At 41.4% G+C, this 26,579-nt stretch overlaps 2 protein-coding genes across 2 annotated transcripts in view; one reads left to right on the top strand and one right to left on the bottom strand.

The window, feature by feature from the left end:
• The window catches only part of LOC135496840 (uncharacterized), a 66,855-nt gene extending 45,222 nt beyond the window's left edge, over window positions 1–21,633 (top strand). Inside the window, exons 3-6 of the mRNA XM_064786386.1 lie at window positions 17,421–17,553; window positions 17,921–18,772; window positions 19,661–19,691; window positions 20,016–21,633. Coding sequence (XP_064642456.1) covers window positions 17,421–17,553; window positions 17,921–18,772; window positions 19,661–19,683 — 1,008 coding nt within the window. The 3' untranslated portion in view covers window positions 19,684–19,691; window positions 20,016–21,633. The remainder of the gene's footprint in view (window positions 1–17,420; window positions 17,554–17,920; window positions 18,773–19,660; window positions 19,692–20,015) is intronic.
• LOC135496839 (E3 ubiquitin-protein ligase TRIM56-like) lies at window positions 21,621–25,025 on the bottom strand. Its single transcript, XM_064786385.1, has 3 exons — window positions 23,778–25,025; window positions 23,326–23,518; window positions 21,621–22,135 (listed from the first exon to the last, which is right to left on the bottom strand). The coding sequence occupies exons 1-3, from the start codon at window positions 24,627–24,629 to the stop codon at window positions 21,978–21,980; spliced, it is 1,203 nt and encodes a 400-aa protein (XP_064642455.1). The 5' UTR covers window positions 24,630–25,025; the 3' UTR covers window positions 21,621–21,977.
• Window positions 25,026–26,579: the final 1,554 nt, after the last annotated feature.

The following is a 26,579-nucleotide window of genomic DNA, read 5'->3' as shown; positions in this document are numbered from 1 at the left end:
TGCTTGGATGAACACGACCCTCAACTGTATCTACTAGAGTCAAAATACAGTTGTCATGGCTGTGGAACCATATTGTTCCAGAATGCTACTAGTCCTTTACAAACGTGATATCTACTCTGTTGTATTGTTTTTAAAGCTTAGGTACCTACAGCAATATACTTGATGTAATCCCCTACAATGTGCACCTGGGAGATAATGCAATAGTCCCTGGGGTGCAGCATTATCTTCTGGTATGTTAGACAATGGGCAATATAACCACCAGCTTCCTTACGAAAGGAATGCTTTGTCAGAGCCGCGGAGGATACGGAATTCCGAGTCCCGAAATGTGAGGCTACACACTAGGTAACAATACTGATCTGTGTCTATCGTCACGTAAGTTTGCTCAAGTAGAAGAAAGATATTGCCAAACACAATTATAACACTGTACACCGTGTTTCAAAAGCTTCTCACTTTTGGCGTCTGGCTTGTTGAACCATCAATCAGCTCCTCAACCATCAAATTCCATTGGGCCGTTTGCCAAATGCATAAAACGAATGCAAGATCTGATGACATATACTACATGTATATGGAAAGGGAAAGACACATTAAATGTATACGACGCCATGCTGTTTTCCGATCATTAGAAAATATTTCATAGCATCCTGTCATTCATCATCATCGTCATCGTCATCGTCATCATCATCCTCACCATCATCATCCCCTATATAGCCTAAGTTGTTTGCCGATCTCGGAATTCTCTGTGGTGCTTCAATGTCATTCTACATTATAAACAAGGCGTTAAATACGTTTTTTGACGCATCTCTCACTACATAGATCGCTGCCCTTAACGAGTTTATTTCAACCCGAGCTGCAGAAAGTTGATACATAACTGCATTTTGTTTTTAAGTTGCTGAATTAGCTCCGCCAATCATCCTTCACACGTAGATCATGTGTCATTAGCCTAGTGAGTTTCAGTGTCATGGCGCTGCATTGTGAGGTGTCTTGATGATGAGTTGATGCTCAACATGGGAGAAAAATCGTCAAGCAGCGTATACGGAGCACGAGCACAGAAACTGATGGTTTTTTAACAGATTTCTTAAATTTCAAAACTTGGAAGCAAAGTTGTCGATAAGCAGCGTAACTGGAGCACGAATACAGAAACTGCTATTTTTAAACAGATTTACTTAGATTCCAAAACTTCAAAATGTTAAAGCGAGAACACAGAGAGCTTTTCGTTTTCCTCAAGAGATGCTCTTGTGATAAATTTGTGTCGGCGCAATCATGGTGTCGTCGTAATAAATCGTAACTGAATTTATTCTGGGAATCGATACATGTCGAATGTGGCCATGAATTTCTAAAGGACGTCATCCTATCGCAAAAATAAGCTGCATACTACATGTATGCATATGTAGATAAATGCATATGAATGTATATACCCGATTACAGCATACTAAAGTTGAAATTGAATTTGAGATCAACAGATGGATGCACCGCTATGGAAATATCTTTTACAAAATCATTTATTTTTAGTTTAGCTATGATAATTTCTTGGATGATTGAAACGGGAAGCATTCTCAGTGTTTCAGCCCAAGCACGAGTTGTTCGTGATGATATCTCTAATGTGCATGAGTGGGCGTAGATCACTTAATGATTCCATGCTGATACCATGGCACCGATTTAAGAGCAGCAGCGCGTAGCTGCTTTCAAAGTAATGTTGTTTTCTTGCAACAGCGTCACCAAGCAGTCCAAAATGGCCGCGATGAGAGATATTTGGTAGACGTCGTGACGATTACACTTCCTGAGGGACAGTCGAGTGAGAAAATCGAAAACTATGAAAAGCGATAGTACAGAGAATACAAACGAATCAATTCATGTTGATAAAATATATCTCACTTCGTAAATTAAGCTATTTTCTATAAACCCCTTGAAGGGAAACAATTACACCACTTTGACAGCACTATATCATGGTCATGTTCAATAAAAGATGCCGGTAGCAGAAAAATTATCGAAAGGATGAGGTTTCAGAACGATCACAGCCCCATCATCAAACATTCGAAAGAGATTTTGTTTATTAACGTTACTATTCGTGATACAATCGTTTCTGCTTCGAAATGAACGATTTTTACTTTGATTATTTTTTTGTGATGGGTCTTTGCAAAAGGCGGCCTATCATCGTATCCTGGATTACCTGATATGGGGCTGGAGGCTTATCACCTAGATCGATGAGTTGGTTCGTTCGATTGGTCGCGTGTTACAAAAGGCGGCACTATAATGGCGTTGAATTGTTTTAGATACATGTAAGGTTCATTTTGCCACGATGATACGCAATGTCGTGATGATACGCAAAATGGCGACGGGCAAGTTTTGAAAAACTTACGAAAGGTCACGAACCACGAAGTACAAAGTATTTAAATGTACAATGTATTTCATTGACGACGATTTTTGAAGAGTTCTCTGGTTCTTCATGCCTATTAATATAAAAGCCTTTTTATACGAGTGTCGCGTAGATGAATTCGCGCTTGACTTGATTACGGCATTACTTCGTACAGCGCACTTCCTCATTCGTGAGGGTTGAGAAACCTGTTTATTAACCCTGCCAAATGACAAACACCCGACAAATACTCTTGAGCATGAAGAGTACCATTGAGCCGCATCTTATACATGTACTTGCTGACTCATGCAAACTTTAGAGTCAAAGTCAAGTGGCAAAGAGACGAAACGTCAAAGGAGAAACTGAAGAATGTGGTTATTCAGATAGCTGCAATGGCGGACAGAGGATTACACCTACACAACCACATCCCAAGCAAAGCGGAAAATTGCGCGCGCGGGATCAAATGCCGGTGACCTTTTGGGCGCGGTGGCTTTGGAAAGCTCTTTGTGAGTTGCTACTTGAACCAAACGGTGCAAACGGCTGAAAGTATTACAATGTCTTCGTGGTTTTTTTCCGAACGGATTAGCCAAGATGATAGTTTGTCTGCCTCGACTCGTACGACATACACGTCAGCTCATAGCCAGAACGTTCAACCGCCGGCGGTTACAAATCGTGTAGAATTTAGCGCGGTTCGAATGTTTGCAATGGGAAATTGACATGTCTATAAAATTGTCTTGTTAATTTATAGATGTGTCAATACCATCAAAATAAATTGTCAGCATCTATCATCTTCTTAAATGAAATCTTTAAACGAATTTGGAAGAAATTGATGGAGGCTTCCATTTAATTTGTAGTCGCTGTGGTCAGACGAACGTTCACGCATCATTTCACCGTACCTTCATCCCAAACGACTGACCCCAACCCAACTACCCGTCCAGCCGACCGTCAGCTCTGATAGTCTCCCCGGCATCAATCATTAGACACATCATCAGCACTTACTTACAAAATCATCCGAGCTTGCAAGTCCCATTGATCGCCATTGACTGACCGATAAATAGTCTACAACCCATGAGAGGATCGCATCGCCGATAAATATTCCCCGACGGAGGCACATGCTGGTTTTCAACAGATATTGGCCCAGGATTGATGTCGTACCTCAAGTGAGATCCGCGGAACTCCTCATGGCCGGGTATCATGATCTCTGACTAATGCGCACTGCGTTCCGGTCAACTCTTCGCGCCAGTGTCCAGGAAATTAAATTTCGGTCAACATCTCATATTATTGATGTTCGGCCCAATGGGATAATGGCCAAATACTTCGTAAGCATATATCTGTCACCGTAGGGATGGTATAAAAAAGGTAAAGTGTACAGGCCGATATTCATTTACCCATTATTTTGAATCTGAAGTGATATTGCCCGAGTTCTAAGTACATTTTGGATGTTCGGAGAAGTGTCCAGAATACTCGAAAATTTTGAAAAATGGACCAAGCATACTCCAAATTTTAGTTGAAATACATATCAGGACATGTTGGGTTTGGCACAAATGCAAATTGTTATAGCTCAATGCATGTCGTCATTTAGAACAATGCTCCTTACCACGTAATCTACATTCCATAATCTCGGCAATTAATGATAACCACAATGTTTATACTGCAATCACGACCAGCACTCTTTGAGTTATGGCTGTGTGTGAGCTTCTGAGGGTTAGGAATTTACTCGTGCGATTCGCAATAAATAATTTTCGAAGGTTTAAATGTTTACTGGCACTTTGCACATGAAACAACGATTTCAACAATGAAAATATTGTAGGTGCGTATCTGATCCGCCCTAGCAGTCACTTAGAGCAGAAGAGCCACAAGTACAGATATTTTCTTGGGATATGAAGAGGAGATCCCCACTTCTAACAAAAACCAATAAAACACAGTATACAATGATGATAATGATAATTTATTAAAACCACCAAAAAGAATTATACAACTACATACATGTACATGTATATACACACTAAAAATTCGGAAGGACATTTACATGAACTACATACCGGGTTAAAACGAGCCGACAAGGAATGTTGCTCCTTTGATGTAAACTTACTGTGTGGACATGCATTTGGCTGGTTGAAGGACATCTGTATCAAAGGCCTATTTCAAACAGATGCACTAAAACTGGCTAAATAACGTCTACACAGTATGTTGTTTACAAGGTAGCGGTAATAGTCGCCCACCCCATCCCCGAGAGGGGAGTGAGATCGGGGGTGGTGACCACTACACAATCCACACCGTTGGACAGGACCCTCCAGCAGTGTACCAGTCACCCGCTCACCTGGAGAGATTGTGTGCATACAGTATGTCTTGCCCATGCTATGGATTACCGTCCTGACATGCACACACCGTACAATGGCCTAAATCAGAACAATAGTGCCAATACTGCGGTTCCGATCTATTGCATCACTTCTATTCACAGAGGCTGTGAAAGGACAATAGTATGAACGATTCAATTGACCTGGACGCAATTTATAATAGTGTTCTCACCATTGTTCAGATTTGGGGTTGGTTTGATGGGATTACCCAGATGACATGTTTTGTATGGTTCGTTGTAAGTAGCCTGGTCAACTTATATAATACAATTGTTTAGGTGTCGCCAAAAATTGACAAAAGACTCGCCGGATTCCTTTGTGGGCTGATTAAATTGAAGGGAGAAATGAACTGATAACAGTCACGAGCACTTTTCAACCCTTTAGGCCCTCCATTTCACCACCTGGTTCTGAATAGTGTCCCAGGCCAATCGTTGTCATAACATTGAGAAGAGACATGGCATGGACGTTGCAATCTGCTGCCACGGCGCAAACTCCGTCAAAGACTGCTGATTTGTTTTAGGGGACATCCAAGAAAGTGACAATGACCTTTCAAATGTAATGATAGAGACGCTACCTGATGGCTAATAACCAAAAATGAACACCATCTGGCTAAATCGTTCCCATCGAAGTGATGAAAACATCTTATCTCATTAAAAATGCATTGGAATTTTACCAGATCGAATTACCTTTAAAGCGCCTTAGGGAGTTTGAAATGTCATTGGGGAATAGGCTTGTCTAAGAACTTCAGGCCAGACATTACAGAAGTTCCACGTATAAAAAGAAAGGTTTCCTTGAAGGCGATGAGCCACCTGCCTATAGTGTCTGGGGCAATCAGGCCGATTGATCCTACGATTCTGAGGCAAACGCGGTGGTATTTGAATTTACGAACTGGTCGAAATCAAGAGAAGACGGACGACTAGATCTCGTGGAAAGTCCAAGGTGACTCCCTGCCGTGTTATCAGCATGGAATATCAGGGGTACATTTATCTTGGTCACCTGGTCAGTAATGCATCAATGCATGCTGGTGACCCTACAACAGGGGAGCGGTGTGCACGTAGATGCATATGCATTCATGATTTATTATCCGTTCTTTCAACAACTGCCTTTGTAACCTGTCTTGGTGCAGGGTAACGCAAAAAAATATTAGCGTCCTTTGACAAGATGGAAGATAACGGCGATGTATTGAATGTTATTACCATCTGCAACAACAAGCACTCGACTCAACATAATGCGTTGATAGAGAGTGGTTATGATATACGGTTGGCGATAGCCTACAGTCTTGACTAACATATCACTCCTTTCCAGACGGAGTATACCGCTTTGAAATATCATATACTTGTATATGTAGAACCTGGCCGACCCTCTCGACACAATGACTGTCAGCTGGTAAGATGACATACCACGTTATTGTTGGAGGTTATCAAAAGATACTACAATCTTATCTGTAACATGATATCAGATGGAGCAGTTGCTATTACTTCCCAGAATCTGTCAAAGCTGTCACCGTTTGATAACTGATCATATATGGTTCTTACCAGCTTCTTAAATTAGCATGAAGGTTGCTGTGGGGGACAAGTTGTCTGGCGCAGGCTGTCACAGCAGTTTGCAACAGAAGCTGCAGACATACAAGGAATGTGAACTTTCATGAAAGTACGCCGTCGCCACTTTTTAAGGGGCCGCTGTGATAACTGGTGGGAAAAAATGACTTCTGCTGCGAGAACGTCGATCTACTTCATCATACTTTGATTATATCTGGTTGTAGAAAATACCTGTGGCCACTATACGGAGGTTGGAATGCGTAGTTATTGCCACTTTCGTGGTTGTGAACGTCCATGGTAAGCTTCGAAGGGTAGCATTCCTCTGCCTGCAAGGGACACTAAAGAATGCAACAGTTGACGTCAACCGTGCGAGCTGAGGTCAGCTTTAGGCTGTTATTGTGTCTCCACGAAGGATGTTGACTGGGGTTATTGTGTTTAATGTGGCTTCTAATGGTAACTTGACTCGATAATCAGAGCTTCGGCTGACCCGATGTATATTTCAGAAATATCCGAACCAATCTCTGCGAGGTGAAGTGTAGAAGACTATCTTAGCCTTGGCTAAACCAAGCTATATAGAATTCAAGACCTAAAAGCTAAATCATATGGTTAAGTGGTTTCTTGTCAGCATACGATAGCCTGAGGTCAGGCTGATTGATGGCAAGCCGTCGTTTCGGCCCTGATACGTTTCTCCAGCTATCTCGCTGACATTTCAGCCTCCGTCTTACTATTCCTGGAATCCGTGAGCCAGGGTTATCGGGTCAGTTGTATCTCCTCGGGTCCTGACCAGCGTAAAAGTTATTGGTCGTCTCTAGAACACTTGGAGCCATGCCTTGGGTGATGGCCAATGCTCCAAGAATACGTGTAGTCTGGAAACAAGTTCATATGATTAAGCGTTTGCACTTTAGTATGAGGTAGGGTTCACTTAGGACGCGTTTGAACTACATTCCATTGTACGATCGCAGCTTGATGCCTTCTGAGATTTCAAATCTTTATCTGTAAGAAACAAGGGTTTTTTTCCACCAATTTTTTTCCTCCATCTGCCACTAGTGTTGTGCCACTCGACTGACAATGCTGCCAGGACATTCAAATTTACGTCCCCTTATCAAAATGCATTCGAAATTTAAATCGATCACTTTCGAGCACCGTCTGATTTTTGAATACACTGATCACAGTTATTTATAAGGTCTTTCCCTCGCTTGATTACACATATGAAAACATATGTGATAAATCAGAAACTCTAGACGCATAACATTTTAAGTTGACAGCAATGGCATTCCTCCGAGGTGAATGAATCTTAATATTAAGAGTCAATTTGTTTGACATATTTACATTTCCCAACCGAACCGATATTTTGCTACTTAGCTTTTTATAAGCGGCATCTAGTCAAACAGACACCTATGTTTAAGACCGAGATAGTTTTGTTCTAATCCAGACTTTGTTGGTTACTATGTATATAAAAAGTATAAAAAATAAATATGCCTACCTTATTTGCCGTTATTCAATATTACATACATGTTCCTTATTTTTGGGAAACGCTAGAAGGAAACGCTAGAATTGCAACAAACCCATACATACATTTACTAACACCTTTTGTAGTACATTTTTCAAATGAAAAGCTGCAATATCAACCGTTACTTATGACTTTTAGCAAGTGCTATGGATCACATTCTATAAAATGTCACTAGAGATTATTGTACGAATATGAAACTATTTGATGCAAAGGCTACGGAATGGTAACAGCACCAAACAGTGTTTTTTAACTCAGCTGACTTAAAGCGCCGATAGCAATTCGATAATGATCCCGGGTGACACCCGAGAAAGCCACGATGTTAAGCCAATATCGCTCGCTTCCCTGGAGCTAGGATCGGCTATGATATAAGTGGACGTATTTTCACTCTAGCAGGTATTTACCATTTCACATTACCTAGGAGAAGACATAATGCCACTACTTTTGAATAGAGTGAAAGTTATTCTTTTGAACAAAAAACCGTTCCAAACAGAACTTCTCCTTCTAACCCACTCACAGAGACAGATGGACAGACACTCAGTAACATTGTGAAAAATCTCTTGTTTCATCGACGATGACATTATTCAATGGGGAGAAATTTCTTACAGGCAACTAGTTTTGTTAACTATGAATTTCTCGTGTTCCTTAAGAACATCAGCTTTTGATCAAACCAAATCGAGTTAAAAGCTGTGGCGCATTTTTCGATGACAAATACAGGCACAACATTGTTTGTCATCCTTAATCACGAAATGTCTTATCAATCTAAATGATGTTACCTAATTGAGTAAGTCAACAACTTTAAGATCAATGAATTTCTGAATTAATGATTGGGTGGATTGAGACTCATTTTTGATTCTTTTTCGCGCATCCGAAATCCATCTTCACGGGAGACGCTCTAGGTTTCTATTAGAGGGCCTCCAAGACAGCTTACACTACCGCCTCGTAATCAATTGATTGCCTCCGGTAATACCAATATGCTACCCTGATCCAATAACCCCGGGCTATGAGTAAGGACATAGACGTTGATGGCTATGTACCGAGGTTCTAAAGTTGGTGATAGTCTCATCGTATCCTATAGAATACGAAATCAAATAGGGACTTTGATTTAAAGACCCAGCGTCTGCGAGCAGTCCTATTGGTGAATCTTTAAGGTTGGTTAGTTGGTTGGTACTTACTTAGAAATAATGTTTCTGAGTTTTTTTAAAGAAAAAATTAATGTTTTCGGCGAAGATGCAACCCGTAGGGCTTTTTTTGCGAAGTGACAAATCCTTAAAGTTGTTTTTTTAGAATCAAAAACCATTAGGGGTTTATAATTTTACCTTTTACTTTTATGACGATAGAGTACACCAATCAGCGAGTTATTTGCATCTTTAACATGTTTAAGCGTTAGTTAACTTGGCTGGTGCCGCTGCAAAATACCATCGGACACTTTTATCACAAATAGATGCCTTAGGCCTATGCCCATCCTCGAAAATATTAAACACAGAGAGACAACTTGAACAAATCCAGTTAACTTTTCAATTTCAACGATCATTTATTTTCAGGAAAAAACCCAAGTAGTTTGAAAATTCCCTTCTGAGAAAGAAGAACATTCCCAATCGACGATATCCTCGTTTGAAGGAGTTGGAAATTTCATAGCAATTTCATAACCATGTTTTCCAGCCCACACATGTTAAACCGTAACCTAGTTAGACTTAATTATCTGCACGAAATATTCCCTAATTACATTACACGATTTCACGAATCGACAGAATTTCAATTTCACCTTTTTCCTCTACTTCTCTTATGGGTCTTCTGATATGCTGCAATTGCCCCCTGGGTATATTTTCTCTGGTGTGGATAGGCATCTGATCTTGGAAAGTTTCTGCAGAAGAGGTCTAATCAACTTTACCTCAAAGGTACAACTCTATCAGATCTATCGTGCGATCTGCATTAACGGCTCTGTTTTACCGAATTAGAAATGAAAGCCTCGGAGATGACAAATTCCTTCATGTTATCAAGTACTCCTAGGTTGAAATGTTGGCTATTGTGAGGCTGGATGGTCCGAGGCAATTAGCTCTCTGCCTCTTTCTTTCTCCTGGCGCCTCTCTATTTAGTTTTCAAATCACGCCCCTGCATCACGCCGGGGTTTCTCGCATTACATGACCATACTGCGAACACCCACCGCAGCGTTGTCCGTCGCCGAGCTGCAAACACGGTCTGAGGTCATTAACGCTAATTAGCGCCTGGCTTACCAGATGCAATTATCATGACAGGATATTAAGTCCACATTGTGTACGTCATTTGGTCGTTCTGGTACTGGCACTTCCTTCTCAAAGTAATAGTTGGGGAAAAAATCAGAAAAAAAGTTTGAATATTTTTTATGGATACGGGGAGACCAGCTACGCAAAACCAATTTGAAACAATTTTATACTGATCACGTTAAAGCTGAATCTCACTTCGTCTAGTCGGTATGTCGATTGCTAGATATTCGATTTTCTACCTGATTTGCAACAAAAAGTGCGAATATTGGATGAATTTCTTTCACTCGTCAGCAAATCATCTGCAATGGCGATCATACACTCGGCATCAGCATCAGATGTTGAGTGCAAAAAAACGTATCTTTGGTTTTCCCAATGAAAAGGTTACCCTCGCCCACAAGGACTTACTCCCGCTCTGTCTGATCCAGCACACACGAGCTCGCTGCTTGAGATGAAATAACTTTTATCAGTTTTAAACTACCGTTCGGATGAATCTATTGGGATTCTTGAAAAATGAGTCGAATGCATGTATTATTACAAGAGTACTCATATTCAGTTAAACTCTTTTTGCCGATATTGCGCAAAGGATAGTATTTCAGACTACGCTTTCTTTTGTTCTCGTCATTATCCCCGTTCTTGTAATCTATTCTGATCACTTTGATGATTGTAAAACGTTGTAAGAGAGTCCAAGATGAAAGACCTACACATGAAATGGAAGCCTTCTTAAATCAGTTTCTTATAGGCATACCCAAGGTGCGGTTCTTGATAGCACGACAACGTAAACTTGAGTTATGGAAAAAGGGCTAGGTGGAGTAAACTGCCGTTTGACTTTCTCTGTTAAAGTGTAAGTATGTGGGCGATAAAAGTTCTGTAAACATGTCAATAAATAGTATACAGTGCAATGCAAACCATATAAGCATTGTGTTTCCGACCATAGAATCATTTTTCTACAATCATAGAATCCGGCTTTTTTTTACAATCCCAGGACAAGTATGAGTTCATGGGTAAACTGTCTATCCCTCAACATTTCTGACAGGTAAGCTTCCCATATTGATATTGATTCCTATTAAGACGCCAAACACGGTAAAAAGGCCGGTATTTGATGAGCAAATGACTTGACCGGGTTGCTCTATCGACGTTTGCAGTAACGCTGGCGTTAAGTCCAACGCCATTCAGTGTAGATGAAATTACGCTTACTTGAGCTACGCTGGCGTTTGTCTTTGACATGTCTAACGCGGCTGCTGATTGAGCAACATTGCCAGTGCAGAACCTGGTCCGCGAACTCTTTAGAACTCTTGGCAATTTCAGCAAAGAATCGGGAAGGAGGCTACAAAAATATGGCGAACGATGAGCTCTGTGCATTTCAAAGAGATATCCTGGGGGTAATTATCTATTATCACCATGATTATCTGGCCAATCATCCGGGAATAATTCAATGTCGTGTATCACACAGGGTGGTAAAGTACGGCTAGTTTGGTTATGAGTAGGTACGAATAGTGTTCCAAGTGCTGACGTGGTTCTCCGAAAGGTACAAAAGTACATGCTAAACCGTGTATATACCACACGGTGAATGAAAATATCGGGGTTTTAAAAAGTGCATATATATGTGCATTGTACTTAGCTTAGAGAGGAAAAGCCAAAACAATACAATAGACCAAATGTAATGCAATGTTTATATTTATATAGCGCTAATCAGTAAAGACTGCTCAAGCGCAAAGACTACAGTTCATTTCGAGGGGCGGGCAGAGACCACGCACGGCGTATTCTTACACCATAAACCCCTCTGGCACTAGAATGGGAGAGCCTGGTTTATAGTAAGTCGATCCTTAAACCCTGCAGCTGAACGCTCCATTGATCATCCCCCTCAAACAGGACCAGGACCAGGTACCATATACCAAGTGAAGTGAAAAATAAAGTATCATATTAAAATAAACCAAGTAAAGTAATCAATTGCCACAGACATGCACTCTAACACGCCATACGTTAACGTCTCATGTCCCCTAGAGTATATCAAAACACTCTTCATCGAGTCATTCAATTATTCAAGACATTGCGTTTGTTAAAATGCTGCGCATTCACCTCAGAATGATTAAATATTAAGACGATTTTCACAAGAGAATATTGAAAATATTTGCTTGCCAACTTTAGCATCTGCAGTGAATCCCGACATGTCACGCCAACAAACGCCGCCAAAAAAATGGCGGAAGTAATCTAAGGAGCAAAATGACTCTGGCTCTCGGTTTTGAGAAGATAAATCACTTTATGTGCGGAGAATTACTAAAATGGGTTCTATTTAACCACTAGTTACTTATAGATAAGAGCCATTTCTTGTCCAGCAACACCGTCGAGGAAGTGGGCAAGTACCTCTACGGCGTGCCATGAGGTCAATTGGTGATATTCTTGTTATTCCATCTGAAATTGACGTTTATGTGACTTAAACTGTACGACCATGCAAGCAAACCTACTTACTACATGCATATCAATTTTCAAGATTTGCACACGAAGGCAGTTAGAACAATTGCTCCTTGTTTTTGCACTCAATGAGATATGGCGCCATTGTGAGCTTATGGATGCATATACACGTATGTGCGATTGAATTCGAATTTGAGCATACTCGCTTGAGTAACGACGGCATATAATTTCCAAACATTGATACGTAATCATAAAATGATGTTACCAGCAAGCATGTACCGGTAATGGTAATGCACTATTCAACCAGAATATTCACATTCCAAGCCAAAGAGAAAAACGTGTCTTTCAGTCTTCCCAACAATGGGTGATATGAATAAAGACTAGCAAATGCTTTTATCTAAAACTCCATGTACATTTACACTAGGCCTTTCTGTACAAAATTGAAGTAAAAGCATTTGCTGGTCTTTTATTCATATCACCCAATGAGGGGACCACTCACGTACATATCAAGTGAAATTGGGCACGTTTGCACCCAAATGTATAAAAATCGACCCGAACTACATGTACATTTTACTATGCATAACATTTGGGACTTTTTTGAGACTGTACGAATGGGCAGTGACTATGGCTTTCGTCATAAATCCATTGCTCTATGCGGATGTCATCTGACGACGTCAGCTGACCTCTGGAGATGAACTATCTACTACAGGTAGTTAAACTTCTGTTTGCCATAAAAACGGCCTGAAACTTATCGACCACTCCCCCACAATGGCTACAATTGCTTCGCACGTATCTTTTCCTCCGTAGGCTGGTCGTTTAATGTATTGGAATTACAAACGACAAGATAATGACGTACCCACTTTCGGGAGAATCATGTGTTCTAACAGTACCCCAGGTCAGGTATGATACCATTCTGTACACTCTGACCGTTAATTAGCGCAGTCATTAGCAAATACATCACAGCGGAGTCATTTTACGAGAGAATTCACAGTTCAAAGACCGGCCTCTGGCTTCTGTTATGTTCGCTAGTATCTCTACCTACCACGGTCAAGGAGCGGATGTAATTCCGACTGAATTCCTCATTAGAGGTATGTGTTACTCGGTAGGTCAGTCATTTTGGATTTCGATAATTCGCCAGCGAAGATTGCCCGTGGTCTTGCTTCTCAGCGAGTCTGGGAAACAACTAGAATGTGAGAATTGACGACGTTGGTCAACATCAAGACGAAAGAGTAGGCCCTTTATATCGTTATATTCTCATGATTGAGTTTCTAATGAGATGAGTGCGTGATATAACTCATTCACGGAGACGAAGTTCATCCACGAAGTTGTTCTTTGACGGTTTGCGAGAATCTACCAGCATTTCATGTGAGAAGTCTGATTTGGGGTCGGATTTTAAGTCATTCTGGAGTCCTATAATAGTTCTCCGAGCACGGGCTTGATGACTTATGGTCATGATCACTTTCTGTCACTACAATGATGTTCAAAACTTCATCCGTACCTCTTTATTCATTTCTTCATATTATATTCCTTGAGTAGACCGCCGGGGCTGCAATAATAGGACCTAGTATTGGTCCTAAGAGACGACGACAGTGATTCGAGGAGCAATCTCAACACTGATTTGTCACCATCAATCATCCGAATGTGTTCTCCCTTGTGATTGGTTGGTTTGAAATACATTTTCCACCTTCAATTAAACACATTGCTCTGAAGTTACGCATAACAAGGGTATTCCCCGAGGGACATTCTAACAACCCCGAGGGACATTTCAAGGGCAAGGATCGAACTATGTTACTTTCCCCTACAACTTCCCAAGTCACGGTCTCTGTCTCGAGCAGTTACGGACATCGCAATCAAAACAAGGTTTGTCCTAAAGAAGTAAAGCAAAGAACAGGAGGCAGTAAAATGTGTTTAACCTTGTTACGGTAAAAGGCCGCGCGTAGGAACACGGATGCTTTGCAACCACAGTGGCATACGGATGGTCACTTCATTAACGAGACCAATGATCCCTTCCAATACAGATTGCATTTTCCCGAAGGAAATTGATACTCTTAAATATTGATCAACATTCGATGCCAATTACGCTGTCGTTTTCAGAACGGCTCCCCCGGGATTCCACTCGTAAAACCAAGTTGCAGTCATAAAGGTGTCATACATTCGCCTGTGAATCACAGGGACGAGTTGTTTAATTCGGTCTTATTGCCTTGCGGAACCTGGAGGTGTTATATGAGAGTTTTGTTTTGTTTATCCAACGATTGTTTTTCGTCAAACATGCCGATGTTTCTTCATCACGTTAGGTAAACATTCTAAGAAACTAAAGGTGTCTGTGGACAGTTTAAAAAAAGTTTGTGCTAAACCCCGACGTCCGGTATTCTCTCACTTTGATATGATACTCAATTAATAAGGGAACCAAACACTTCTGCGTGCGTCAAACACCGTCACCTTGACAACGAACGCGAAATTGGCAAGAAAATTGCCAAGGAAAGTGAAATCAATGAAAATTCATTATTCGGTCAATTAAGATGTGTTTGTGTATTTACTCGCTACAACTATACAGGCGATACTTTGTGATTCCGTTTCAATAATTAATAAGACTTCTGGATTTTGTAATACGAGCACATAAGAAATGTCCAGGTGTGTAAAGAAAGGATATGTGATATTGACACGAGAATGGAAACAGAATTAATGAGTGGGTTTAGTCAATATTAACACTATTATCAAATTGCAATTCTACTTCACTCGGCATGTATGGTTTGGGATAATTAGCTTACCGGCAGCTACTGTGTCATGTTTCTTCAAGGAAATGTTACAAAACATTGCCGACCTCTTTTTTTATTACTATCATAAAGCGTTCAAGTGATTTGTTTATATCGATCAAGTTCATACTTAGTTTGTCGACCTCCTTCTTCCGTCTGAACTGGCCCTGTAAACTGCGCCGCGGTTTCGAATCATGATGGGTTCAGAGTCGAACCGCCGCCATGTTGTGCAGCAGAAAAAGCACTCTCCCAATGAGAGAAAAGCTAGCAACAGGACTCTGGAGTACGACATCATTATATCCGCTTTGTGAACAGGCCCGTTCCAGAGTTATTGTGTATTTCATGTAGTTTGTCAAGCGTTTGTTAGTTCAGGCGGGTGAATCATCGAACGGCTATAATTCACTCTCAAATACTTAGAAGTAATAGTAGAAGTCGGATTGGGAGTCGTTAAAGATTCTCTATATATATTAGTTGAACGGAAAGTGAAACTCCTTTGCATTATACATTGTATAAATTCATGCCATCTTACAATGAGGCTCGTTATATGCTCGGCAGCACCCTAGGCAAGACTGATTTATAGAAAGTTCGTTTATTAATAAACCACGACAAGGTTTTCATACGTGCAGACACACTTGCAATTATCTAGGAAATGCCTTTTTATTGGAAGAACAAACTAAAAAACTTGTTGAGCCGTGTTTCGCGTTAGAAAGCATTTTGCCCTGGGGGAGCGGTGAGACTGTTTACGAAAAGAGTCAAGCAAGAATTGCCTGGTAAGTCGAAGAATCGCCAAGTGCGATTGGCTTTCGAGAATGCCGACGACCTGGGAACCGACAACTATTGAAATGTGATAAACAGCCAACAAGTTGTTCTTTTCCGCACAAGTCAATGTGATATTCTTCGGCAGCATAACAGCTCCAGTCGATTATCTTCGGCGAAGTTTGCGCTTACACCTTTTCCTTTTATTGCCAATATTATTCCCCTGCCTTTTGCCAAACTATATATGTTCTATTTCGGTACTTGATGCTATGTGCTGCTGGATGTATCTGGAAAAAGATCGCTTTACCTATCTGTTCTTTGGTACTGACTTTCACTTAAGTTAGATAAAGAATCGATAGTACCGCCTGAGAGCAAGTCAGAAACGGATGAAGATCTGTCGGGGAAATGACTGTGAGATTACTCATGCAACTTACTAAAAAAGTCTTAGTTTCGAGAAGGTCAACGCGACAATTGTACTGCGGTTATAACCATAATGCATGTATTACGGCACTATAAATACTAGGACGAGCGTTTCAAACGAAATGTTAGAACCACGTATGTGTTGTTTAAAAACGATAACTTTCTACAGAAGCCTACGCTATTGCCACTACGCGAAGTTCCTCCGGCACGTCGTCAACATTAAACTTGCGTTAAGACTCATCCGCTTAAATATAGTATGTGACCAGACGACCGGCGACCACGTGTTACATGCCCGCAGGCAACGGCAAAGTGCTTCTACGTATAATCATAGCTCCCCGGGCAGCGATCGAAATGTGCTCTCTGCGATACAGACGCAATGTCGCGGCGGTCAGATCTAGACGAGACGGAAAACCGTTTCTAATCATAGAGGCCCAAGATAAGAGCTTGTAGATGTTTCAGTCTTTGCTAGGGGAATCGAACGAAACTTCTCCGAACCTTCTGGCTGTACCTGGTATAATTTGTTCTCGCGCCTAATCAGTCCCTTAGTTCATTATAACATAATGCTGTTAATCAAGAAGAGGGTGGTCTTATTTGGTAGTGGCTGGCCAGACTTTGAACTGGAGCGTTGGCCAATTATTGAGTAGTGCTTTGCGGTGAAAGTGACCCTGGGGGAAGTAATAGTCAAGTCAGATGATCGGGAGACGTTGGTGATGTGATACAACGAAGACTGATGTACGGTGTGATTGCTCATTGACTATATTATTCGAATTGCATTTATTTGAACTCCATGTACTAATTCTCGAGCCACTACGAAGTTCGAAAAACTGCTTGTATGAGAAACAAGCTGCAAAAGAGTATTCGGCGTACGTGCACGTCCACCCAAAGATAGCTGAACCTTTCTTATTTCAGGACTGCTGCCGCAAAGAAGATTCTTGTAGTCTTCGGACAAACAAATTGCCTCCACCAAGTTACTTACAGACATTTCTTCACCAAGTAGTCGAACATTCATACTAAAAAATGTGCCACAGATTAGCGGGATTTCGAGTTTCACCTGCCTTTCACTGATCCATAAATTTGTTTGTACTTGCAGGTTGAGAAGCGATCAGTGGATAGGAATGTCTTAGAGCAACTTATAGACTCAGATGAGAAAAACGCCGCGGAGAGGGAGTTAGATACATTAGGGGGAGGCTCCATACATCCAGAGACGGAAAGAGCATTATTAGGTGCGTCAACATCTTGGTAAACTTGAATATCTCCATGATACGTGTGCATGTGCACACTGTTTCGCCATTGGTAACCTATCGTTGTCACACACCACCCAGATTGGTCACAATAACGTATTTGATCCACCAATTTAAGCCTAAGTCATTAAGGGGGATAGATATCTAAGACGGTGTTGAGATACTAATACACTGCCGACGTTATTAGCCGGGTTTTGCGCGTCTGTCTCACATAGACTAACTGAAAATGTTATAATGAGACCACTTTAGGTGTGGGATATGTCTGCTTGTCAAGCAAAAAGGCTCTTATCGGATTCGTGGTGTTTCCAAACAGGAACTTTCTTTTTCTAACTGGGATTGTCTCTTTCAGACACGTTAGGTGGAGGTGCAATCCATCCAGGGCGCGAGGTTCTCAGTTCCCGGGAATTGCTCGAATCATTAGAAGAGGCCGACCCAGAGGAACGCAGGGCGCTCCTCGACTCTCTCGGCGGGGGAGCTATCCATCCGTCACGTGACCTTGACAAGCGCACCTTTGACCAAATCGGCCATGGAGGTTTCAGCAGCTTCAACAAGAGGAATTTCGACCAAATTGGACACGGCGGATTTTCTGCGTTCAACAAGAGAAACTTTGACCAAATTGGACATGGTGGATTTTCCGCTTTCAACAAGAGAAACTTTGACCAAATAGGACATGGTGGATTTTCCGCTTTCAACAAGAGAAACTTTGACCAAATAGGACATGGTGGATTTTCCGCTTTCAACAAGAGAAACTTTGACCAAATAGGACATGGTGGATTTTCCGCTTTCAACAAGAGAAATTTTGATCAAATTGGCCACGGTGGTTTCTCGGCCTTCAACAAACGAAATTTCGACAAAATCGGAAGTGGATCTTTAAGCAGCTTCGACAAACGCAACTTTGACCCTATTGGCCACGGTGGATTTTCTAGTTTCAACAAGCGCAATTTCGACAGAAATGGGGATGGATCATCATCCGGTGATTTTGCCAAACGACCATTCGACAAAATAGGCGCCGGCGCGTTCAGCAGTTTTTCCAAGAAGAATTTCGACCGCATAGGGCACGGTGGTTTCTCTAGCTTCAACAAGAAAAACTTTGACCACATTGGACATGGCGGATTCAGCAGTTTCAACAAGAAGTCATTTGACAGCATTGGTGATGGTCCCCTTTCTGGTTTCGTCAAGCGATCAGCTGATAAAACCAAAGGTAAAAACGTATAGATGACTTTTCCAATGCGTTAAACACAACGTTCATACTGATTGAAATAAGTGTCCACCAAGGGAAATCAGCCTTGACTTTGATTTATACATTGTAAGGCGAAGTGAAGTAGAGTAAATGGAATGTGACACTCTTGTACGTGTACGGTGTATGAATAAAAACTTTGCATTTCCTGCCACGTATAGCGTGGTTTCACGTGACGTCATCACCGGCCATGTTGGAGGGATAGACAAAAGAAAGCAAGTCCAAATGACCATGACAGCATTTGATTCAGTTAGTCAGGCATGACAAATCATTGTTCTGCCCTCCAACATGGTTGACCGTGAAACCACTCTATTCAAATTGCGGCCTCCATGTACAGTATGTTGGCAAGCAATACCATTACGGTGTCGCAATGTCAAACGTACGTTCACAGCCCAGTCCTTCAGATACATTGATACGTTTAAATCAATGAAGCACCTGCCTGGGCGTCATTTCCGCTAATGTGGAACCTTAAGTACCATTTTATACGGATGATAAGTTTGTTCAAATCCAGAATGCGTTTATTTGGAACCCAAATGACCGCCATTTGGCAGTACAGTCGATGACACTTCACCTGCCTCATCTATAACCTAATTTTTGTCTTTGTCATCTTGTTGGTGCTTAGACGTACAGACTAGCATAGTTGTGCTTGCATTTGGGGCCAATTCAGAAGTGCACGATTCAATGAAAAGATGAAAAATTGAAGATCAGAGAAATGTTGTGTACTTTGTCTGATGGTACATCATCGGTTTTCACTGCCAATAGTAGAGAATGCTGTTTGTATATTTGGTAAGACAGAATGATGAGCATACATATACATGTAGCTTAATGAAAAATGTATTATTTTATTTGCAGAGGAGAAAAAGGACGCCGAGTAAATCGTTTGGTGAGTCTTTGAAAATTATCAGAAACTCCTGTTTTTCTGTCTGGGTAACCGCTGACCAACATTGACCACCGTCGAACGGTATGTCTCTTGTAGTTATTGTTAAAAACTCAGGTTTCGCCACACTTACGAAGAAGAGTCACTGTAACGAATGGTGAAGCACGACGTATGAAAGCTGGTTTAGTTGAGAGGATAACTTTGAAATGCCATCTCTTTTTCTTATCAGATTTAGGTTGTTTCTAAAACTATTAGCCACTGTAAAAAAAATTAATTAGCTCTTTATGAAAATAACTTTTCATAAAATATGCCTAATTTTTATATTTTCAGTTACTCAGTCCTTTTTCACTGGACCCGTGAATCTGAAGCAGGACTCCGACAAACTATGGGAACGGGATTTATGACGTCATCAATAACCCAGAGGGAGGCACGAACAAAGCAACTACAGCCAAAACAAGAAAGAATTGGAATTCAAGAAGTTCCCGATGAGTTGATAAACAATGTAAAAAAGTAAACAACTGCAAAGCTCTGCCTGATTTCGTCAGTTAGCTACAACGAAAGTTGTTATGGTTGTAAAAAAATATCAAAATTATGAAAACTGCATTTTATCCTCATTCTCATATTCACGGTGCCCAATCGATTGATCGTACTAGAGTGGAGAATGAATTTCCGGTTAGGCCAGCCCGATCATTTGTGGGTGGTGAACTTGATGTGTGGAAGGAGTGCATAACATTCCTCTTAAATGCTCTGGGAAAAGCGTGGATTTGTTATTGGAAATTTGTTCCCAACTTCATTATCTTCATCGATTAGGCGCCATTTAGCAGTATGTACTAACTAACTAGGAAATAGAATATTGTTAAGTTTAACATCGATCCTTAGAGCATCCGCTGCAAAAACTGCACTGATTCAATATTTAGTTCCGATAGCCACATGAAGAAGGCTTATTACATTTTGCTCATTCTCTTACGGAACATTCTATTTCCTAATAGCAGCAGAAAGAACGAGAGAAAAAATGCAGGTTTTACTTTGACATTTCTGCTTTCTATCGGCTTCCGTTGTGGCTGTTCAGCACGCAGAATACCTCAACAAGTTGAGATGCCAAACAGAAAAAAATATGTTTTGATCTCGTAGTAATTAATGACCCAGTTTTGGATTGGTGAAACTAAAGTGGATGTCAACTATGGCTGCGGAATAACATGTGATAAAGTATTAAGACATTTCTTTCGACCTGGACTATGGCAGACAGCCAAAACACTGTAAATATCTATATATTACTCGTACATGTCAGTGAGCCAATGGTTGTGTTTTAAATCTTTACGTCCTAAAAGCTAAAGGTGATTGATGTGAAATGGTTCGTTTGTTATTCGTTGGCAATTTTGTCTCGCCAAAAACTCATTACTTAATGAGTTTTGGTCTCGCCAAATGCGAAAGTTTTTATTTGTCATCTTTTATTTGATGGCAAACCTACTAATGCTACCGGCTGAAGTATTAAAATATGTTGGGCCTGTGGCGCCATGAAAAGCTGGTGTCATATGCCAACAAACGCAACCCGTGACATTCCTTAACCTTCCTGATGCGACAGTAACCGGAAATTGAATTCGATGCAGAGAGACATCTTCCAATAAACGGGTCTTTACCAAACTACGCTATATCACAAAATTTGATTAATAGTCATATTACGAGAACATCGCCAACAATAACGGTGTAAACATGCTAAATGAATCATGGCTTAATATGACACGTTAATACGAAGTGTCTTTTAGAATTTGTTCGTCGTCAGCTTCCACAGTCCAATGGTAAACAATCACAGTACCAGTGCTGCCTCCTTTAAGTTAGAGCGACTTGAGAAGCCAGTTCTATTTAGCATGTTCGAGAGCACACACTTGTTAGAAATGTTGTACTTCTGATTATAACGTTTAATAAAGAAATCGTGATCAACCTCTGGGAATGCTTGTTATTTTTTCACTAATTTGCTCGAAGAGTGTCAGAAATAGCCCGAATCAAGGAGGTGAGTGGGAGTGAGTCAAGGTCACGACGGGGGATATGGCAAATTGTGAATTTTGAAGTCGCGCAATTGGTACACTTCAAAATTCAAGTTCAGCAATTGCATGACTTCAACCCATTTCTGTATGTTCGTCGGATGTACTCAGTTGTACTGTGCGTTTCCTCCTTGTCACCGTACAAATCGTAAGATCATGCCATTACAGATGATATTTCTAGCGTCAGGAAGTCAAGACGAGTGTCTTAGCTAGGTATAACCCATCGCTGCGGGTAGGTTCGTCCATCCATCGCTCACGGTATGTACAGCTGTTTAACACTGCCTGCCTCTCTGACAGGCCGAGGTGATCCCTGTTCAGCTAATGACTGTGCATTCCCGGTCTTGGCAACGGAAACCTTCCTTTCGGGCCGGTGCTCACGTGTCTCTTCAAGAGTCCCAAGGATCATCATACCTGAAAGAGAAGAACAAAGCTGTAGATCCGGGATGGCGGCCACCCGCTGAACAACTGTCAGTCTCTGTCTTGTCTCGTGAGTCGTTCGCCCAACGGCACTGGGAATCGATCATATTCGATGATGAAAGACGGAACCAAACTTTTGGAAGGCATCGAAGAAAGATGGAGTGAGTGTCTACTGTTCTGGAACTAGCCTGCACAAGATTCTTCAAGTAGGTCGAAGAATATTCTCTACCGACACGGATATTTCATAACACCACGTGGCCCTGACTATATCAGAATCGTAAGATCAATTAGAGATCGACCAGCCGCCATAAAACCTACAGAAAACCTAAATAGAGAAAGTTTCTTCAACCAATGCAGCAGTTATTAGTGAAATTAACAAAATTTCTTCGCACTCTCAGTATTTTTGGTAAAGACATAATTACCAATAAACTTACATTCAACACCAACCTAGCATGTCAAAAGCATGCATTGGTGTATGTACATACCTGTGTACTATAAGTAAGTGGATTGCTTGACCTCGTGTGTATGTGGACTACGTACTTGTGTAACAGGAATACAATTAGCTTGTCATCGATATAATTTCTGTGCACGTGGCACCAGTTTTCCTGCCTCCTGACCTAAACACTGGATTTATTGCTTCTACTCTCACAAAGGCGAATTACCATAACAACTCTTAATTATGCTTACTTTCGACAATTGCAGGCCAAAGATACCTTTGACGATAACTGCCCAATTATATCGGCGAAGTTATGATGAAAACTAAGCAATCTGATTACTTTTGAGAAGAAAAAAGCGTTCATGGTCAGTAGCGGATATACTCTTTGTATAGAACGTCTGGCTTGTTGATGTTGTTACATTTTAGTAAACATTTCTCAGGCGAGTTTTGAATTTAGACGTCAGGTTTTCCATTGCGAAGTCTAGGTTTTATTTTCAAAGTTGCAGTTTTGAAATTTGACATCCTCATTCGAATTTCGAATGGAATGTCTCGGCTTCCTGAAAGTATTGCCTGCCGTCACCCCACGAAATTCCCAACCAGAGCAACAACTTGATCCCGAGACAAAAATGAGTTCGTAGGACGAGGGCTCTAACTGCATCAGTAAATTTAAGACATGTTTTCATTCAAAGATGGACTCTCAGAACACAGAAGCGATTCCAACAAGTTTCTAATACGGTCATGCAGTTACCTGGGCTGAATTTAACCGTGTTCATCCCTGGTCCATGAGCTTGCGAAGTTGGCCTGAGGTTGACTACACAGGAGATGTCCTTTTGCAGTTCATCGCAGTTCGCCAGCAGACGGGAGGCACTGACGTTCTGAGTGGTGAAAAGGTCTCGGGTTTGTCTGTCAAGATCACGGAGGCCTTTCAGGCAGTTGGAGACCTATGAAATGAGGACATGTCTAAAGCCTTGTTGTTCAAATGTATTACTGCAGCAACACATCTGATTCGTGTATCTAGAAAACGACAGTATAACCCCAGTACATTGTAAATCTTAAAAGCACAAATTCAGAAGCAGTAATATACAATACATGTACAAGGTAACAATTCCTGACAATAGGTGGCTTTTAACAAATAAGTTGTTCAATATGAAGTGACGGCCGAATACACGTAAAATGTACATGTTGATGTAAAAACAATACCTCAGTTATTTCTTCCTCCAGAAATGTACCCTTCTTCTTCTCACGGCTGATAAGCTCGGCTTGGAGTTTCTTTTCTTCTTCGCGAATATCCGCCATTCGCCTTCGGGCGTGTTCGGCAATTTCCGATTTCAATCGTTCAAAGTCGGGATGCATCGTCTGCCGTTCTTCAGCCAAAACCTTCATCGTGGTATCAAGTTCCTTGACTTTGCCTTGAATATTACTCAATGCCATTTGCAGTTTGTCTTTTTGTCTATTTATTCCAGTATAGATATCGATGACTTTGTGCGTCTTGTGGGTCGTCAGGGCGCACAGAGTACAGACCCCGATTTCGCAAACATCGCAAAAGAACCGCAGCATCTCCATCTCAGTTGCGTGGTCCTTGCAGATGATTTTAGAACCACGTGCGTTAAGTTTAGAAGACTCGTGCCCCGCAAACACAGCTATATCTTGGTGGATCTTAAAACAAGGCGTGCAGAAGTACTTCCCGCAGTCGTTGCAAAATAAGTCGGCTTCTACTGCGGACTCGGAAAGCTTGCAGACCTGACAAGCCTTCGTCCAGCCGTGCTCAGTGTCCAAGTCCTTCAAAATGTCCGCAAATTTCATGACTTTGAAATCGTGCCTGAATCCGCAGATACCGTTCTCCGGCAGCGTAATCACCTCCCTGCACGTCGGGCAAGGTATTTTCCCTTTTATTGCGTTGAGCTGTATTCGGTAGATGTGGTAGTGCTTGGTCAGGCATTCTTCACAGAAGGTGTGGAGGCAGGGAAGCTGGCGGGGCGTCCTGAAGGCGCTGTAACAGATCATGCAGCACAGGACATCCCGTGTGAAATCCTCAGGGAATTTAGTCGCCATCTTCAGAAGAGGACCGAGTTCGTGCTGATGTTAGAATCGGTTCAATAATTTCGTTTCACTTGTTAATGGAAAAGAAACCAACTGACAATTTTACCTTCTGAATTATGATTTCTGCCGCGATGATCTCAACGAAAGAAAATATTTGGTATCCTTGAAGATTTTGAAAACTGCTCCGTTTACTGCTTCTTTAGGGTACGAACCGAACCAGTAAGACGATAAGACGAAACAGGATACGTATTCCCCGAAGCTTGAAATTCTCTTTCTGGCAATGGCGAAAATCCACGGCAAATGCAGGTCCAAGTGGACAAGGGAGTTCCTCCCGTGAAATGCTTCATACACTCCGTTGTCTGACTGCTTATAAAACGACTGGCAAATTGCGCGCCGATTTTTAGCGCGTTTGTCCCAAAGAACCGTTGGACCCGTATACATGTAGATCACACAACGGAAACAGGATTGTTTGCCAAATGCGTGTATTGCTCTGAAAGCAGAATTCTTTAGCACAATATTCATGGCAATTACCATGAGTAATTTAACTGTAGGCCAATGCTAAATCGTAAATTGCCTAATGATAGAAATCATTGCCGTAAATTGACTGTTTTCCCATTCTTATTTGTATTGTTATGTCCAGAATCATCGATACGGTTTGCAGCGGCAACTTTGAACAGGATATCGAACGGAAGAGCGTGATGGCTCAATTCTCACTACACATACTCGTGACATACACGACCACTGTACAGCACGAGGAATGACCATTGTACCAGGAGAGTAATCGAGTGGTATAGATGACTGTCGGTCCACATCAGAAAACTAGTAGGAATACTTTAAAAAAAAAGTTTTTATTTTCACAATGAGCCCGCTTAAACCAGAGGCGTATACCAATCAGAAAACCTTTTGAAGAGCATATATTTCAAACAATATATGGACTTTCAACAATATCTATCGCACACGAGGCCCGTTTGTGCGTTAAGAATTTGATAATTGAATCTGCGATTGTCTATGTACATATCAATGCGTCCATTGATATTTCTTGTCTTCTAACAGTGTGGCTAAAGCGTCGTTAAACGGGCGATAGAAATCATCCAATAATGTCCTGGTTGCGTTCCACATCTCACCAATACGGACCCCGTGCAAGGATCCTGGATTTGGCCGGGACGCTGCTAAGACGGTTTCCATAATAGCTTGGTCGCTTTTTCCATTAATGTCATTTTCTGGAAAAAAAAGCCGACGTACGATGCAGTATAAGGCTTATATATTCCAATGATGGAAAGAATTTGCTGGATACTACTACGGTAGTTATTACGAAGATAGTGACACTTTTTCTTGGCAGTCGATCCCATCATTGATGTGTCGTAGTGACGGCGGTGTTTATAAAGCCACTGGCAGGGTGTGTATCAAAGCGCTTTACAGAAACTGCAACTAGAGGTCTCCAAAGACGCACTGCATTCGTGGGTATCAGTGGCAGCCGCCATTTCCGCATCACTGAACCTTGCGCCGGAGAACAAAAGAGCCGACCAGACGTGTTTCGAACCCATGACCCTTGGATTGAGAGTTAGAGAACTGAAGAACTCCCTGATGCATTTATCATAAAATGGATCTTTGAAGTAATGAAACATACCTAGTCCAAGAAAGTCGAATAAATCCGACATCACCTTTTGCGTGTTGTTGCTGTACTCCTCGGTCTTTATGATAAAAAATTGATCACGTGGTATAATTTTCAACCAATCGCTGAGGAAGATTACATATAGACCTATTTGAAGGAACACCTGCAAAAAAGGAAATAATTTAGTACCGTTTGGGTTACATAAGTCTGAAGGAGGAGCTTAGGAAACAGCTTCAATTGCCCAACTTCTCCAGACACATTTTTGTGATAGAAGGACGGCATCACCGAAACCTATTTTTGGGGGGTTAGGGGAAACTAAATTGGCGATAGCTCAGCAGTGGAACAGTCTA

This window comes from Lineus longissimus, chromosome 12 (assembly GCF_910592395.1).
Source record: "Lineus longissimus chromosome 12, tnLinLong1.2, whole genome shotgun sequence".
NCBI lineage: Eukaryota > Metazoa > Nemertea > Pilidiophora > Heteronemertea > Lineidae > Lineus > Lineus longissimus.
This window is presented reverse-complemented; position numbering and strand designations above follow the sequence as displayed.